This window comes from Natator depressus, chromosome 3, assembly GCF_965152275.1.
Source record: "Natator depressus isolate rNatDep1 chromosome 3, rNatDep2.hap1, whole genome shotgun sequence".
In the NCBI taxonomy this organism is placed as follows: domain Eukaryota; kingdom Metazoa; phylum Chordata; order Testudines; family Cheloniidae; genus Natator; species Natator depressus.
Genome location: NC_134236.1, coordinates 10696566 through 10714040, shown reverse-complemented (window position 1 = coordinate 10714040; position 17475 = coordinate 10696566). Strand labels below are relative to the sequence as shown.

Here is a 17475-nt window from a genome sequence, read left to right as displayed (position 1 = left end):
GACCTCTAATTTAAGACTATGGGCCAATGCTTATGCAAGGGATGAATTGCAACTAATAAATCTGAAACTGTATAATTGGAATAAACCTTATTATACAGCCCCCTGTTTTATACCTCATTTTAAACAAGGAATTATTCGTGCTTAGGATTTCATTCAAAGTGGAAATTTAAACGCCAGTTCCTATATACTAATAAAGGTTTGAAAAAAAATAAAAAAGGGGTTAAGAGGTGCAAACTTATCATAGCACTGTAATTCTATACATAAATAAAATAACAGATCAAGACAATAACACTTTCTTATATGCTGCAGAAAAACTTTAATATTCGCAGTTTACCATTGTTCAACATATACCTTGTGACGGGGGCTTGGAGGTTCGGGTAGCCTAGTGGTTAGTGCACCTGACTGCCAATCCCTTATCGCTTTGTCAGGGAGGAAGTGGTAGTAGTGCCTAGTTCCTGACTCCAGGATGGGAGTGTTTGGGCCTCCCCACTGTGTCTGGGCCTTTGCCTTTAAGTAGCACATGGTAAGGCGACCCAGGCCCTCTCTCTCCACCAGCTCCCAGGGCCCTGTGGGAAATAACACTGGCAGGGTCCTCCCTGCAGACAGTCTAAGTCCACTGCCCTGGGCTACTTCCTACCTAAGTGCCCCTTCAAGACCTGCTAGTTCTTGAAGTGGGTGGTGGTTAGAGAAGACACTCCCTGGGGGCCTTAGCCACTCTGTGATCCCCTCTCAGGCTGCACCTTTTGCCTGGCTTCCTGCCAAAGGATTCTTTTTTCCAGTGCCTGTCCACCACTCCTTGCCTGGGCTTCTGAGCTCCATTTAACACACTCCTCCAACTGAAAAGTGCTCAACAGGCCTACCTGGGCCCAATATTGCCTTTTAACCCTTTTGGGCCAAGTCTGGGGTTTGTGTACCCCATCACATACCTCATCAAACCAAACAGATTTTTCCAAGATACTACACAGTCCTAGACAAAACTACATGAAACCAGCATTAAGGCTGAGTACATATCTGTAACTTAATGTTAAAATTATGACAAGAAATGTTGTAATTAACCCCAAAACCAGTATTACAAACCCAGGAAATTCAGAGTTCAGGTTAAATGGCACAGGAATCCGAACAGGGTAAGATATGGAAATGCACAGTTAACGCACTCAAAGGACCTTAACTCTGCTCTGCAGTAACACCATGCAGTGACCATACAACTAGTATTAGTGCATACATGTTTGTAGTCCCAGAGTGATTAAACTGATTTTTAAAGACACATCACTTTTATTTTATTTTATTTTTGCTCCTGTTGTCACTACAGTGCAGAGCTAATGTTTGGATCCCTTAACTGTGCATTGCCATAACTTAGCCTGTTTGAATTTCTTGAAGTTTAACCTAACTCTGAATCTCCTGGGTTTGTAATGTTTGTTATAGGGTAATTACAACATAACTGCAATGTTTTTACCCTTAAGCTGCTTCTATGTACATAACTTAACTCCAGTTTAATACAGCTTTTACCTGTGAATTTTTTATTACACTTTTCATACACGAACATTAAACCCAAAGATAATAAAGTGGTTGAATTCCTGCTTTAAGCACAAAAAACTCAGCTCAATCTTAACTTGAGAACTGTAATCAGAATTTCCATCATATTTCTAAAAATGGTTTTGCACAATTTACTATGCAGAAACCCCGATATTGCTTCGTAGAAAGAGAAAGCACGAGATATTAATGGGATAAGTTAGGAAACAAAATACATAGAAAGATTTCTGGGGAAGAAGTGAGGGGGAAAAGGAGAGAGAAAAAATATAGGAGAGGCAGTACCGAACACAATGTAGGGAGAAGGAAAGAAAGAGAAGATATGTGGGACAGAGAAAAAAAAAAGAGGGAACACACCTCTGAAGACAACTTAGGAAAAGTTACATTATGTGCATTACAGGAAAGAAAGAAAAGGTCAGTACAAAGCAGTAAGGAAAAGAGGATATGACAAAAGTAAGAGAGTTGTAGGTTGGTCAAATAGTATTTGAGGAATGTATGATTTGATGAATTTCCCCAGTATTCATTTAATAATCTATTCAACACATTTATGGTAGTATTCAATTAGCTGGTCAGATAATATTGCTGAATATGTTATTCAGCTAACACCAGAGAAAAATCAATGAAAAAATATACTCAATTTATATTTTTCCTGCTATTTGACCTTTCTTAGCAGTAAGTTAATTTTTTTAATACATTAAAAACACTGATGCTCTTCAGAACAAAAACTGTGTCTGCCTCTGTGCTTGGATAGCGCCAAGTACATTCTGAGCAATTCCATAAATAAAATAACAACAGTTGACTGGCAACACAACAGTTAAACACAAATAGTACACAACTGCTTCATTTATTTTGGCTCCGATTCAGTATTGATTTTTTAAAGGAACTACTCATGGGCTAAAAGTTAGGCACATGCTTAAATACCTTGCTGGATCAGGGCCTTAAATTGCAGGGAACTTAGTCTTGTTAGGGGAAGGGGGTGGAGAAACAGCTAATTTTGACCTTGACAGGTTGGTCCTTGGGCTAGAAGATGTCACACAAACTTTTCAAGCCCTGACACTGAATGCAAAGCATAGTACTAAATTGTGAGATAATGATCTGCCCTAAATAAGACGCAGTGTGTTGTTGCTCTGTCCAGGAGTAGCCAAAGAAGAGTGAGGGCTGGTCTATACTGAAAACATACACTGGCATAGCTACATCTCTCATGGGTGTGAAAAATCTACGCCCCTAATAGCTGTATATATGCCAACATAACCCCCGGTGCAGATATTGCTGGATCGATGGGAGAATTTTTCCATTAACCTAGCTATGAACTCCTGGGGAGGTGGATTAACTACAGTGACAGGAGAACGCCTCCTGTCACTGCAGTGAGTGTTTACACTGAGGTGCTACAGCAGCACAGCTGAAGATGTGCCGCTGTAGTGGCTTAAGTGTAGACATGGCCTGAATTCGGTCACAATTGTGACTAGACTGAGTCACAATCTCCCTCTCAGTACCCTGTTGTTTTGAGAAAGGAACAAACTGTATTAGGTCTATACATACCACCACGTATGTTGCCCCGTACATTTTGGAGGGGTCAGACCAAAGCTATGCCCACTCCCCATCCCAACCTACCTAGAAGAAATGTACTACAACGTGGAGCCTACTTTCTCTCCTATACTGTTATCTGTGATATGGATCGCCAACACAGATTATAAGGACCCCTGTGCTGCCATGTTAAACAGGACACAATTTAACCTATAATGTAGTTTTCCTTTACTATATCAGCACTTACTAGTACTTGTGTATTTGTAATAGCCCATCATCTTAACTTCTATGTTATATGTTAGGCCTGATCCTCAACTACATTACAACAGTTGTATGCACATATGATTCTAGTGAAGTCAGTGGAGTAGCTCTGGTGCTATAAACTGATGCAGTGGAGAATCAGACCCTATTATATTTAAGGCATTCCAATGAAGGAGTTGCCAAATAGTGGGTGATTTATATACTATGGTCCAGATTCTCACCTAATCTACCCTTGTACAATGTCACTAACGTCAATTAAGTTACGTGGGTATAACTGAAAGTATAATTGGACTCCATATGTCCTGCACTAGTTAGGCACAACAGGGCTTACGTTACAGCAAGTGGAGGCACTCCGCTTCTCCACTATAGTTTTTTGCTTTCTGAGTGTGTTACACTCACAGACTTACCTAAATAAATGTAGGGTCAAATTCATCACTATAACTTCTTTGAAGGCAAAATGGAGTTAAAACCATCAGCAAAATGGACCATATTCATCCCAGGTCTATTATATAGTAATATGAAATATTATCCTTTGAAATAAAAAATCCTGTGTAAATGTAATTCCTGGGTTTACTTCTCATCCTGACAGGTTATGTTTATCAATGCAAGTGTTTGGCCCTTATGCGTTAGATACACGTCTTTCCAAAACCACTGTCACAAGCAGCTATTTAATCTTGAAAAAAGAAAAAAGAAAAGGAGTACTTGTGGCACCTTAAGGTGCCACAAGTACTCCTTTTCTTTTTTCTTTTTACGAATACAGACTAACACGGCTGTTACTCTGAAACCTGTATTTAATCTTGCTTATCAAGCCACTACCTTTCACTAGAAATAATTATCCCCCTTTATTCCACAATTTGGAATAAATCTTCAGAGCAACATATATAAATAATCCTCTGAATAAAGGTCCTTTTGAAATCTTTTTTATTTTATAAAGTTAGGGTTTCTGCTTTCTGAGTCTCCTTCAAGCCTTATTTGCATTCAAGAGGCTGCCAGTTGGGTAAAGTTTCTACTCCTTAAGTAATGCTGTTTCCCAGCAACCTGCATTCTGTTGCCAGGGAGAAACCCTGTGGAGAGCTACCTCAGTTATCAGGCCCGCCACAGTGCTGAGAGGGTATGGCTTTGTGCAGGGTTGCTTCATGCCAGTGCACACATTTGAGTGTGAGAAGAATGCTAAGTAGTCTACATGAAACTCCAGAGACTGGAATGAGCGGATTGGTGGGCTTTTTACATTTATTTTGGTTTGGTTTGGTCTTGCCAAGGACTTATTAATGAATGACTTAGCTCTTTGTGGTATGCTGTATTTAGAGGTGACAAGGAAGTGAAAGATTTTCAGCAATGCAGTGTTACCTTGAGAGCTGCATTTGACAGCTGGTTATGCAGTTCTGCAAACAGATACTTTGTAAGTTATTGATCTATCAATGACTGTTTGTTCCTGGTTTTGATTTTTTTTTTGTCTCTTTTGCAGACGTCAAATGCAAAATTCACACAAAATTAGATTTTCATATCTTCTGCAACGTCTTCTAAAACAGAAAGGTAAGAGTTAGCTAAAGAGTCATTCCTTTTTGCCAAAGTCAGCCCAATTTTTAATAATTTTTCAGTTACATTTTTAGCCTGATAAGAATTATTTAATGTTTAGGTACACTTGCCAAAAGCAAAAAAAGACAAACATAAAAATGTAAAAGGGAGAGGATGCATGACATGCATATTTCTATTGCCACCACTATTTTCAAAAGAAAATATTTCATGCATAATCTTAAGAGACATTGCAACCATTCAAAAATTTCAGAAGTCACGTCTTTCAAATACTAAACAATTTCTAAAAACAAGGTGCCATAGCAAAATGTAATGTCACTTTACATCCTCTCTCATCTGGCTCTCAGCATGCTTGATTAAACTATAATGAAAATGTAATAAACGTATAGAAATCAATGGATCAAAAATGCAATAAATGAGGGTCATTCTTTAAAATGAAGAGATAAGCAATTCCCTCTTCTGGTGAACTGGAAAGGAAAACTGAAACTTGAGAAATACAATACACAGAGTCTATTAACTTGGTATTCGTCATACCTCTGAATTGTCCCTCCTGTGGGGATATCCCTTCTTTTTTACCTATATTTAGTACAACCCCTTATAAAAATGGGATGTCAGTTAACAATTTATTTACATGAAAATAGTGAATCAAGAAACTGAAGCTATAGAAAATGTTAAAGAAATTAATTTTACTAAATCTTAAAACTTCCTTCATTATTGTTTCTCTTCCATGCCTGATTCTGAAGCATAATTTCACACTGGAACCTACATTTGGGTCATGACAGGTTGCAAAGTTACAGTATGGTAATACTGAATCAGGGTGTTCATTTTTTCATAGTCAACAGGATTTTTTTAATCTTAGGAAAAAAATATCAAACATTTTTCTTTTTCCTTTTATTGCTCACATTACGAAAGACCATCAGATATATTCACAGACTTCATTCAACAGTTCCATTATAAAATCTTACTTTTTATATAATTTGGCAAATTCTCAGAATTGTTATGTTGACACATTTTACTGATGTTATGAAAAACCATTAGATTTATTCATATTTAATTCAGCAGTTCCATTACAACATCTCACTTTTTTATATAACAAGTGTCATATAACATATGTCAGAATTGCTATGTTGACACATTCCCCAAACTAGCAAAATGATATAAATCTTTACGCACTAGATAAGAATTAGGGGCCAGATCCTACTCTATACTATGGCCTCTTTGAAGGCCCAAAACAATAAAGCTGCCTGAAATGGGCAGCTGGAGATTCCCCTGACATGTTGGAAATTCCAAATGTCATAAAGCCAGCATATCCATCTCAACACCATACTCTCACTCTTTATAGGAAAGTATTGGAGATTTAAGGGACATGGTCAGAATTCACTGAGCTCCAGCGTTTCCTGCCAGTGTAATGGCCCCTATGCCATTACAAGCCAGTGTAAATTAAAGCAGCCCTGAGGACTCAGGTACACTCATCTTTACATTCCTCTCTTCTCAGACGCACTGAGCAGAGTTCTGGCCTTTATACTTCAAAACAGATAAGCAATCTTTTAGGGCAAACTGATTGCCTATTAACGCAGAAGGAAAAGACATGAAATGACCTAAGTCTAAGGAAATGAGTTGTTAAAGAAAATGGTATTAAGAAAATTATGTCCTCTTAGGAATATCATTCCTCTGATATCTGATTCATTTCTAGTGATATATGTTGCTAAAACTCATTTGAACCTTCATAGCTTCTAAACATGGCATAAGGTAAATCAATGGCTCAAAAGTAGAATTAACCTTTTCAAATGTAGTGGAATTTGTTTCGTTTTTTACCCACTTGTTATAACAGATTTCCCTCTCCCATTTACTTTTCTTTTGCAGTCTCAAAATATATACTATATTAGCTTGCTGATTGGTTGAGTTTGAACTAATCTTTTTGTTGGCAACTGTAAAGGCGTTAAGTAGGGGATTTGGATATCCTGTCAGACACCCACATTTGATAACTGGGCTTTCTGCATTTTTAGCTGCAGGCTTACTTGTAGCATCTCTCTCTTGCTTTCTGATTATACTATCTACAAAGTACAAAAAGTCTCTTTCACATGAAGGGGTTGAAGAGATAATGCAAAAATTGCCAATCTTTAAATATTAGCATTAAACCAAATAAAATACTACTGACCACTTTTTACAGCTGCCAGCAAAAAAAAAAGTTATTCAAACTCAAGGAATCAACAAGCTAATGTGGTACATATTTTGAGATGGTAAAAGAAAGATTAACGGGAGAGGAAAATCTGTTATAACAAATAGGTAAAAGAGCAAAACAAATGCCGCTACATTTTAACAGATTAGTTCTATTTTTGTGCCATTAATTTACCTTACAGCGTGTTCACAAGCTATGAAGGTTCAAATGACTTTCATCAACATGTATCATAGAAATTAGCCAGCTATTGGAGGAATGATATTCCTAAGAGAACATATCATTTTCTTTAAAAGTTCTATAGGAAATTAACCAAATCTAAGGAAATTAGTATCTTTTCCTTCTGCATTAAAATGGAATAAATTTGTCCCAAAAGTTCAGCTATCTGTACTAATGACATCAATGGAATTTACATTGAAACACATGTGCAAAATTCTAGCAGAAGAGTCAAAAGAGAGTAACCATGTCCAGCTTCAGTCCCAAGCCAAATTCCCACTACTTCTCCAGGGCTAGATGCTAAGGGACCTGCAAGCCAGGAATTCAATCCACAAATCTGTGGGATCTTTGTTTATAATCTGATATTGCTTAGAGCGTTCTTGGAAAGCCTCCAAATCTTGGGGCCTCCTTAGAAATTTCCCTGTAGCCCTGTCCAAACTTATACCCACAGGATCTGAAGCCTTTCTTTAAAAAAAAAAAAAAAAAAAAAATCAACAAAACAATTTAATGTCATTGTCTCTTGAGTTTAGCAAATCAGATTGAGAAATTAATTCTAAGCATAATTAGAATTCAGTGAGAATTCATTTGATGCACTAAATTCATGTAACACTTCTGAAACAGCAATAAAGGGACAGTCAACTTTAAATCTAGTTAATTTAAAAAGAGTGAAAAGTAAATTCAGGTACTATGCCTATCCATGAGTCTCCCTCCCAATTTCTGTGGTCTGGAAACAACATTTTCCTTTTTTTTTAAAATGCTTTTCTCTCCACTGTTGCTTCATGAAAGACTCATAGAAACAATAGAAAACTAAATAATTAATGACAATACAGCAGCAGCAAAACTGCCCATACTAAGTGATGTCAAATCCACAAAGTAAACAAAAGTGGGGTGGGGGGGATGAAAAACATTGTCTCTAATTTATACCAGTGGTTCTCAGCCTTTCCAGACTCTTGTACCGCTTTCAGGAGTCTTATTTGTCTTGCGTACCCCAAGCTTCATCTCACTTAAAAACTACTTGCTTACAAAATCACACATAAAAATATAGAAGTGTCCCAGCACACTCCTACTGAAAAATTGCTGAGTTTCTCATTTTTACCATACAATTATAAAATAAATTGATTGGAATATAAATATTGTTCTTACATTTCAGTGTATCGTATATAGAGAGCAGTATAAACAAGTCACTGTCTGCATGAAATTTTCATTTGTACTGACTTTGCTAGTGGTTTTTACGTAGCCTGTTGTAAAACTAGGCAAATATCTAGATGAGTTGATGTTCCCCCCGGAAGACCTCTGCGTACCTCCAGGGGTACGTGGACCCCTGGTTGAGAACTACTGATTTTTACTAATCTTATATGTTACTTGTAACAATAGGTAAATATTTCTGGACAAATTTGTAATTTTTAAGTTGGTTGTGTCCCTTTAAACATTTTATTTCAAATATTTGAAAACAGGGTCAAATTGTGTTGCTGATCAGAACCGTAACTGTAAAATTATACCTTGTTACTATATACTTCTGCTCACAATGGGGTCTATTATCCTTTCAGTAAACACAGTTCATCCCCGGCGTAGTTCCATAAGGCTAGATTCTCTGTTAAAATATGCCATCATAAATCAAGAGTACGTTCACTGGCTTCAGTGGAATTACCCCAGATTTACATCACTGTCACTAAGAGAATCTGGAACTGTGGAGTTACACTAGGGATGAATTTGGCCTACTGTGTGCATATCTGGGTATTTTTATTGTTGTTATTAATTTGTATTATAGTATTCGCTAGAGACTGCCTAGAAATCGGAGAATGGATCACCATTCTTCTCTAAGATTAAAACTGGGAAATCCAGCTGCTGAAAGATAAATGTTGACAGTGAGGAAAAAGTTTTCAAATATTTTTAAATTACAACTGAATAGTTTAATAGCAAATAGAATCAGAACTGCACCACCATCCATCCTCTTTGTTAGGAAAATACTAAGGTGGTTGCCTTTACCAAAAGATGGATTTGCTGCACATGAAAGATACTAGCCTGAAAACAATAGAGACTAGAATCCTGTATATCCCTGGAACAGATTCAGACAAGCATCACTGCAAGATTCCCCAGACCATCAAGCTAATATATCTCAATCCTAAACTTTAATCCAGTAAAATGTAGAGAATGTCCTTGCTTCAGAGATTGTTCAATTTAGTCTCCATGTCCATTTAATTCTTGGCCTCTCTAGTGAGATAGCCAAATATGTCTTGGTTGAGAGGAGATATGATTGCTCTCTATAAATATATCAGAGGGATAAATACTGGAGAGGAATTATTTAAGATCAGTACCAATGTGGACACAAGAACAAATGGATATAAACTGGTCATTGGGAAGTTTAGACTTGAAATTAGACAAAGGTTTCTAACCATCAGAGGAGTGAAGTTTTGGAATAGCCTTCCAAGGGAAGCAGTGAGGGCAAAAGACCTATCTGGCTTTAAGATTAGACTCGATAAGTTTATGGAGGAGATGGTATGATGGGATAACATGATTTTGGCAATTAATTGATCTTTAAATATTCATGGTAAATAGGCCCAATAGCCTGTGATGGGATGTTAGATGAGATGGGATCTGAGTTACTACAGAAAATTCTTTCCTGGGTATCTGGCTGGTGAATCTTGCCCATATGCTCAGGGTTTAGCTGACTGCCATATTTGGGGTCGGGAAGGAATTGGAAGAGGCCCTGGAGGTTTTTCACCTTCCTCTGTGGCATGGGGCACGGGTCACTTGCTGGAGGATTCTCTGCTCCTTGAAGTCTTTAAACCACGATTTGAGGACTTCAGTAGCTCAGATATAGGGTGAGAGGTTTTTCGCAGGAGTGGGTGGGTGAGATTCTGTGGCCTGCGTTGTGCAGGAGGTCAGACTAGATGATCATCATGGTCCCTTCTGATCTTAATATCTATGAAATCTATGTCCATAAACTAGTTAGATGGCTCAACAAAAGTAAAACCACAGAAATCAGTAGGATTTTTCAGCATGAACAAATCAGAATAAGTTACCGTAGGCAAAAACAAAACAATATGCATAACAGAAGTTTCCCTAAATTGGCGTTCATCATGTTTGGCACCGCAAGGGGAAGCTCCCTCTTTTCTTTCTCTCCAGCAGCTCCTCTCAGGACTCTTCCATTGAGCACATGCGCAAAAGAAGAAGTAAATGAAGTTAATATTAATGTCTTGATATACTACTGGCAATGAAGAAGTAGTGCCCCTGCATCCTATATCATATAAAGCCAAGTGAGATGGCTGTTTCTGTGATGCGAATCTCTCTACTAGGAACAGGACTGAGACCACAAACAAATGACTAACTAAAAATTATTTCCAGCATTACCTACCTGAACTGATCAGACTAACGGAGCAAGAGTCCTACATCCTACCATTTCACAAAATCGAACACTAAACGTATTTATAAGTGGGGTGTATGTGTGTATATATAGTGTCAATTAAAGTATAAACCTCTAACCTACTTATATCAACATTTGATACAATATAGCAACTGAAGATGATTTAATAACTAAACTTTGGTTAGTGAGGATAGCAGAAAGCGATATTTAATTTTACTACAGGGCATGACATTACACTCTAACACATTGTAAAAATCATGCTTAAAGCACTAATTTTCAAATATGAATTTCAGTTTCTCTACTGCAGTGAAGGAAAACAGCAAAACGTCTGCAAGTACCAAGACTGAGAAAAATTGCTTTAGACCAAATAAATGCAAGTAGATTACCAGAAAACAGTACTTCATAGAAATTAACAAAGATTCCCATGAAAGAAGGAGAAACTTCAGAAATATATAAGATATCAATTACAGTATGATGATTTCATAAGCCTGTCACAGTCTATGCAGTTTTTAAAAGAGAAAGAAATCTGAAGCAGAACTCCTTTCTTTTGATTTCTGCATATATTATAACAAAACAGAACCAAGCTGAACATAATTAAAACATCATAGTTATCTCCAGGTCCTGGTAACTTCTGCAAACCAAACCATTTGTACATTCCTCTTGTAATATATTTTGTCACAAGAACCTTACAATAAAAATACATCCTTATATATCTGGCTGTCAGTAACTTTAGAGAAATTAATATAATATACTGTACTGATTAAAGTCTTGATCCTGCATGTTGCTAAGCTTCAACACCTTACAATATCAGGGCCTAAATTAGTAATATCCTTAAGATAAAAAGAAAAACATAATGTCACAGACAGGGTCAGTTCTCACCCAGTCCTCATAATGAAGGGCCACGGAGTTAAAGAGGAAGAAAATATGGGGTGGATTCTCACCTATTAATGAGGAAGGAGACCACTGGTGGATGAATGGGGAGAGAGAAAGAGACACTGACTGTCAAAATGTACAGAATTTACTCATCAAAAAACCAACACAACTTAGCTCACAGTAGAACCTGGTAAAATGCAACTTTCAATGAAAAATCAACTTGTTAATAGATTGCCTTAAAATATGGAAAACAAGGCATTTTAAACTGCCAGTCATATTTTACACTTAGCTACCTCCATGCACAGAAATCTGGCCCAAGTAAACTTTATACTAAATTTTAAAATTTAATTTGCACCTAATTTCTAATCGCATTTACCTTGTTGTAACTTTTACAGTTCCTTGTAGGTCAATGCTGTTATTAAGCACACAGGTACCAGAATAGATTGATTTAAACCATTGATTTTAATCAACTTTTGCATTGGTACTTCAGTTATTTTCAAAAGAAAGGTGCATTTTCCTTGGTTGATATAACCATTAAAGCATGTTGATTTACAACCAAAGAGAGCCTTTAGACTAAATATGGTAAACCTTTTTGATACCTAGGATACGCTATAACTATATACATTTATTTAAGCAATTACATAGCGTATTTTCAGCTTCTTGTTAAGTGTACATTTTTGTATATTAGAAAATGTTGAATGATATATTGCTTATTAACTTTTTGTACATATTTGTGTCAAGCTGCATTAACTGTACAGTAACTGGAATTTAATTAACACACAAAATACCACATAACATTTATTTTTATTAAAAAAACCTCTCATGTTTTCGCAAAAAGAAAAGGAGTACTTGTGGCACCTTAGAGACTAACCAATTTATTTGAGCATGAGCTTTCGTGAGCTACAGCTCACTTCATCGGATGCAACATCCTCAACATCATCAACAATCGGATGCATCCGATGAAGTGAACTGTAGCTCACGAAAGCTCATGCTCAAATAAATTGGTTACTCTCTAAGGTGCCACAAGTACTCCTTTTCTTTTTGCGAATACAGACTAACGCGGCTGTTACTCTGAAACCTTTCATGTTTTGAATACATAAATTTCTCTTATCAAAACATGTTTCACATGCACAACTAAATGATTTAGTAAACCAAGGGATTAACCGCAGACAGTGAATTAAGCTGATTATTTCAGGTCAGTCTTTCAAATATGCCTAAGTGAAAGTGACTGGCGCTTATGTTCCTCTTTGCCTAAGTCTCTTGAAAATGAGAAGAGTCTCCTAAATTACTCAGGCTGTCCTTCAAACTTTTAAAACTAGTCGATCTCATCCCCGCCCTCATTTTCATTCATAAACTGGAAGAGAAGGACAAGTTTCCCTGCATTTCCAACGTCCTATCGATTTCTCAGCTTTGAATGAGTTACTCCAAAGGAAGAAAACGTGCTTTCTGTGCCCGCAGAAGAGGCTACTGCTCTCAAAGGCTGTTTTTAGCACGCCAACAAACTCTGGCTCCCGCTGCTTAGCTAGTGACTTCCGCCAATTCGGCGGTGTGACTCTCTTTAAACTCTCACCAGCGAACACGTAGTGGTTGAACGGTTCGCCACGTGCCCCGTCCAAGGGAGACCCCCGAGCCGCCTCTATCCCGAGCGAGGAGGCCTCGGGCGCCTGCCCCCGCGCCTCCTTTCCTCCCCACTTCTCTGAGACGAGCCAGGGACCGGGCGTCCAACTGCGCATGCGCTAAGGAGCGCTGCCGCCCCCCTCTCACCACACTTCAAAGGGAGGGATGGGAAGCGCTTCAAGCGCATGCGCTCCAGCGAAAGACGGCAAGGAGGAGAGCGCCCGCAGTAAGGAAGGATCAGTGCGCGTGGGCGCTTGTATAACTCAGGGAAGAGGGAGCACAGTGCGCCTGCGCTGACGCCGAGGACGGGTGGGTCAGTGTGGGCTGCGCATGTGCGAGGGCCCACGTTCCTCCTCGAGTCACCTCTCCCTCCGCCCCCTACAGAGATCGTCATCTCGGCGGGCCTGGGTGGGCTCAGTCGGGCGCCTCGCCCACCGGCGCGGGGACGAGCCCGGGGACGGGAGCCGCCCTACCTGAGACCCGGATGCTCTGGCTCCGGCCGGGCAGGGCCTCCGCTCTGCTGGGCAGCCGGGAGGCCGAGTCTCCCATCGCGGAAGGCGAGCCGAGGAGAGTACGGAGGAGGCGGCGTGGCGCCGCGGTCATCGCCCCCGCGAGCGTCGGGAGCCCGCGAGCAGCCGGCTGGCGCGCGCGAGCCGTTGGTGGGTGGCGGGGGGGGGCGCGAGAGACCCGCCTCCTGCCGGCGGCTGCGTGGCTTGCACGAGAGGCGTCGCGGTGCCCAGCTTACATAAAAGCGTTGGGTGAGCGCTGAGAGGGTGCGGCTCCCGGGCTCTGCCCGCGGCGGGGGTGTGAGCACCCCCCACCGCGCACACACCCCCCCAGCCTTCCCCGGCTCTGCCCGCGGCTGGGGTGTCAGCACCCCTCCCACCACACACCTAGCTTCCCAGCTCTGCCCACGGCTGTGGTGTGAGCACCCCACACACGCACACCTTCCCAGCTCTGCCCGCGGCTGGGGTGTCAGCACCCCTTCCCCCCCACACCTACCTTCCCAGCTCTGCCCACGGCTGTGGTGTCAGCACCCCACACACGCACACCTTCCCAGCTCTGCCCGCGGCTGGGGTGTCAGCACCCCTTCCCCCCCACACCTACCTTCCCAGCTCTGCCCACGGCTGTGGTGTCAGCACCCCACACACGCACACCTTCCCAGCTCTGCCCGCGGCTGGGGTGTCAGCACCCCTTCCCCCCCACACCTACCTTCCCAGCTCTGCCCGCGGCTGGGGTGTCAGCACCCCTTCCCCCCCACACCTACCTTCCCAGCTCTGCCCACGGCTGTGGTGTGAGCACCCCACACACGCACACCTTCCCAGCTCTGCCCGCGGCTGGGGTGTCAGCACCCCTTCCCCCCCACACCTAGCTTCCCAGCTCTGCCCGCGGCTGGGGTGTCAGCACCCCTTCCCCCACACAGCTTCCCAGCTCTGCCCGCGGCTGTGGTGTGAGCACCCCACACACGCACACCTTCCCAGCTCTGCCCGCAGCTGGGGTGTCAGCACACACACACATCTCCCCACGGCTCAGGTGTGAACCCACACATCCACCCCTCTCCCTGGCTTTGCCTGAGGCTGGGGTGTCAGCATGCGAACACACACACACCCCACTCTCCAGCTCTGCCCACGGCTGTGGTGTGAGAACCCCACACACACACACCTTCCCAGCTCTGCCCGCAGCTGGGGTGTCAGCACACACACACATCTCCCCACGGCTCAGGTGTGAACCCACACGTCCACCCCTCTCCCTGGCTCTGCCTGAGGCTGGGGTGTCAGCACCCTGCCATACACACACACACACCCCTTCCCAGCTCTGCCTGCAGCTGGGGTGTGAGCACCCCACACACACACCCCTCTCTGGGCTCTGCCTGTCCTGGGTAAGGTCGCCAACCCTCCATAGAATCATATATTTTAAGGTCAGAAGGGATCATGATGATCATCTAGTCTGACCTCCTGCACAACGCAGGCCACAGAATCTCCCCCACCCACTCCTGTAACAAACCCCTAACTTATGTCTGAGCTATTGAAGTCCTCAAATCATGGCTTAAAGACTTCAAGGTGCAGAGAATCCTCCAGCAAGTGACCTGTGCCCCACGCTGCAGAGGAAGGTGAAAAACCCCCATTGCCTCTGGCAGTCTGCCCTGAAGGAAAATTCCTTCCCGACCCCAGATATGGCCATCAGCTAAACCCTGAACATGTGGGCAAGACTCACCAGCCAGACACCCAGGAAAGAATTCTCCATAGTAACTCGGATCCCACCCCATCTAACATCCCATCAGAGGCCATTGGGCATATCTACCGCTAATAGTCAAAGATCTATTAATTGCCAAAATTAAGCTATTGCATCATATCATATCTCCTCTCCACAGGTTTGGCCTGGAGTCTCCAGGAATTAAAGATGAATCTTTAATTAAATATTGTCATGTGATAAAACCTCCAGGAATATGTCTGACTAGAATTGGCAACCCTAGTCCTCCAACAAGTATACCCAGCCCACAAACACACACACACCCATCCCTGGGCTCTGCCTGTCCTAGGGTTGGTATACACCCCCACACACATACACGCACACCCTTTCCCAGGCTCTGCCTGTACTGCAATGGGTATACCCAACACCGCACACACACTCCCCTCCCCAAGCTCTGCATGTCCTGGGGTGGGTATTCACACACACACACACCCCTCCCTGGGCTCTGCCGGGGCAGGTATACCCACCATACAATGCACACAAACTCCCTTCCCCAGTCTCTGCCTGTCCTGGGGTGAGTATACCCAACACTGCCCCCCCACACTTCCCTCCCGGGCTCTGCCTGCCTTGGGGCAGGTGTACCCACCTAAGTTCCCTGTAAGCTGCGCAACAACCTATTTAGCACCGCGCTGGCACCCAGGGAACCTGCCAGGGGAGGGGCGCCCCTCCCTCAGCCCCCACCTAGCCCAGTCTCCAACCTGCCGCTGCCGGGGTGCCCAGAGGGGGCCGGCCCCAGGTGCAGCTGGAGCAGCCTGGCCTCAAACGTGGCCAGGACAGTACAGCCGAGGCCGACCCTAGCCAGAGTGGCCCAGACCCAGCTGCGGACAGAGCGGCTCGGCCCCAGGGCTGGCCCTCCCCTGGCCTGGACCTGTTGGGGCTGAGCGAGGGATGCCTATTCTGCAGCCGCAGAGCTACCACCCCACCCCCAGCCCAGGTGCTGCTGTGGGGAGAGAGAGCTGGGGGGAGTTCTCTCTCCCTGCCGTAGCCCTGGAGCACCCTCCTGCACCCCAAAGCCCTCACCCCCCGCACCCAACCCTCTGCCCTATCCCTGAGCCCTTCATCCCCAGCCCCACCCCAAAGCTCACACCCCAACTGGAGCCCTCATCCCCTGCACCCAACCCTCTGCCCCATCCCTGAGCCCCCTCCCATACTCTGAACCCTTTGGTCCCACCCCCACCACATGAATTTTGTTATGTGCACCAATATGAAGGTGATGTGTCACACATCACTGCCATATTGGTGTACACAACAAAATTAATTCTGCACATGGGTGGAAAAATTAGAGGGAACACTGATACCCACCACCCCATGCACACCCATTCCCCTCCTTGGTCTCTGCCTGTCCTGGGGCAAGTATACCCAACACCACACACACACACACACACTCCCCTCCCAAGGCTCTGCCTGTCCTGGAATGGGTATACCGAACCACAAACGCACCTCTCCCTGGACTCTGCCCATACTGGTGTGTGAGTACCCAACCCTCCCCCATACACCGCCCTCCTCGAGGCTCTGCCTGTTCTGGGGCAGGTATATCCAACCCAACTCCCCCCCCAAACATACTGGCTTTGCTTGTCCAACTCCACACACACTCCCCTCCCAGGCTCTGCCTCCACACACCCATACTTCCCTGGGCTCTGCCTACCCTGCAGTGTGATGCCTAACCATGCCCCCAACTCTCCACCCCTGGCTGTGCCAGCCCTGGGGTAAGAGCACCCCTCTTCCCACCGGACAGACAGCTACCTCCCCAGGGTCTGTGCATCCCTATCCCACACACCCCACCCTGAGTTCTGCCTGCCCTGGGGTCTGCATAAACCTGGGCTCTGCCTGCCCTAGAGTTTGCACACACTTACCACATTTACATTGGGCTGATGTGCATACCCCACTTGGCCGTGTGTGCACTGGGTTATGCACACACAACTGTGGAAGCAAACCTGCTACAGCATGGAGAGTTTGTATGTGCGCTATGGTGTAACTCCTTTACTGCGCTGAGATATGGACATGCACCCAGTTGGTGCTTACATCCAAACTAATTCAGTGCTTGTGCCATAACATTACATCTGCTCACAAAGTAGATGTACCAGTATGTACTAGGGCAGTGGTCTCCAAAGTGGGGTGCGCATGTAGAACTGAT

At 43.3% G+C, this 17475-nt stretch overlaps 1 protein-coding gene and 1 long non-coding RNA gene across 3 annotated transcripts in view; one reads left to right on the top strand and one right to left on the bottom strand.

Annotated features, from left to right (window-relative positions):
- The window catches only part of MSRA (methionine sulfoxide reductase A), a 444569-nt gene extending 430819 nt beyond the window's left edge, over window positions 1-13750 (bottom strand). The window contains exon 1 of one of the 2 annotated variants that reach the window (XM_074947421.1): window positions 13565-13750. In XM_074947421.1, coding sequence (XP_074803522.1) covers window positions 13565-13694 — 130 coding nt within the window. In that variant the 5' untranslated portion in view covers window positions 13695-13750. Of the gene's footprint in view, window positions 1-13044; window positions 13223-13564 lie in introns of those variants that run through there. The other variant, XM_074947420.1, reaches the window with a different exon arrangement.
- Window positions 4359-11275, top strand: LOC141984388 (uncharacterized). The gene is made up of 3 exons (XR_012638725.1): window positions 4359-4527; window positions 4778-4845; window positions 10895-11275. It is a non-coding gene; the product is annotated as an uncharacterized LOC141984388 (long non-coding RNA).
- Window positions 13751-17475: the final 3725 nt, after the last annotated feature.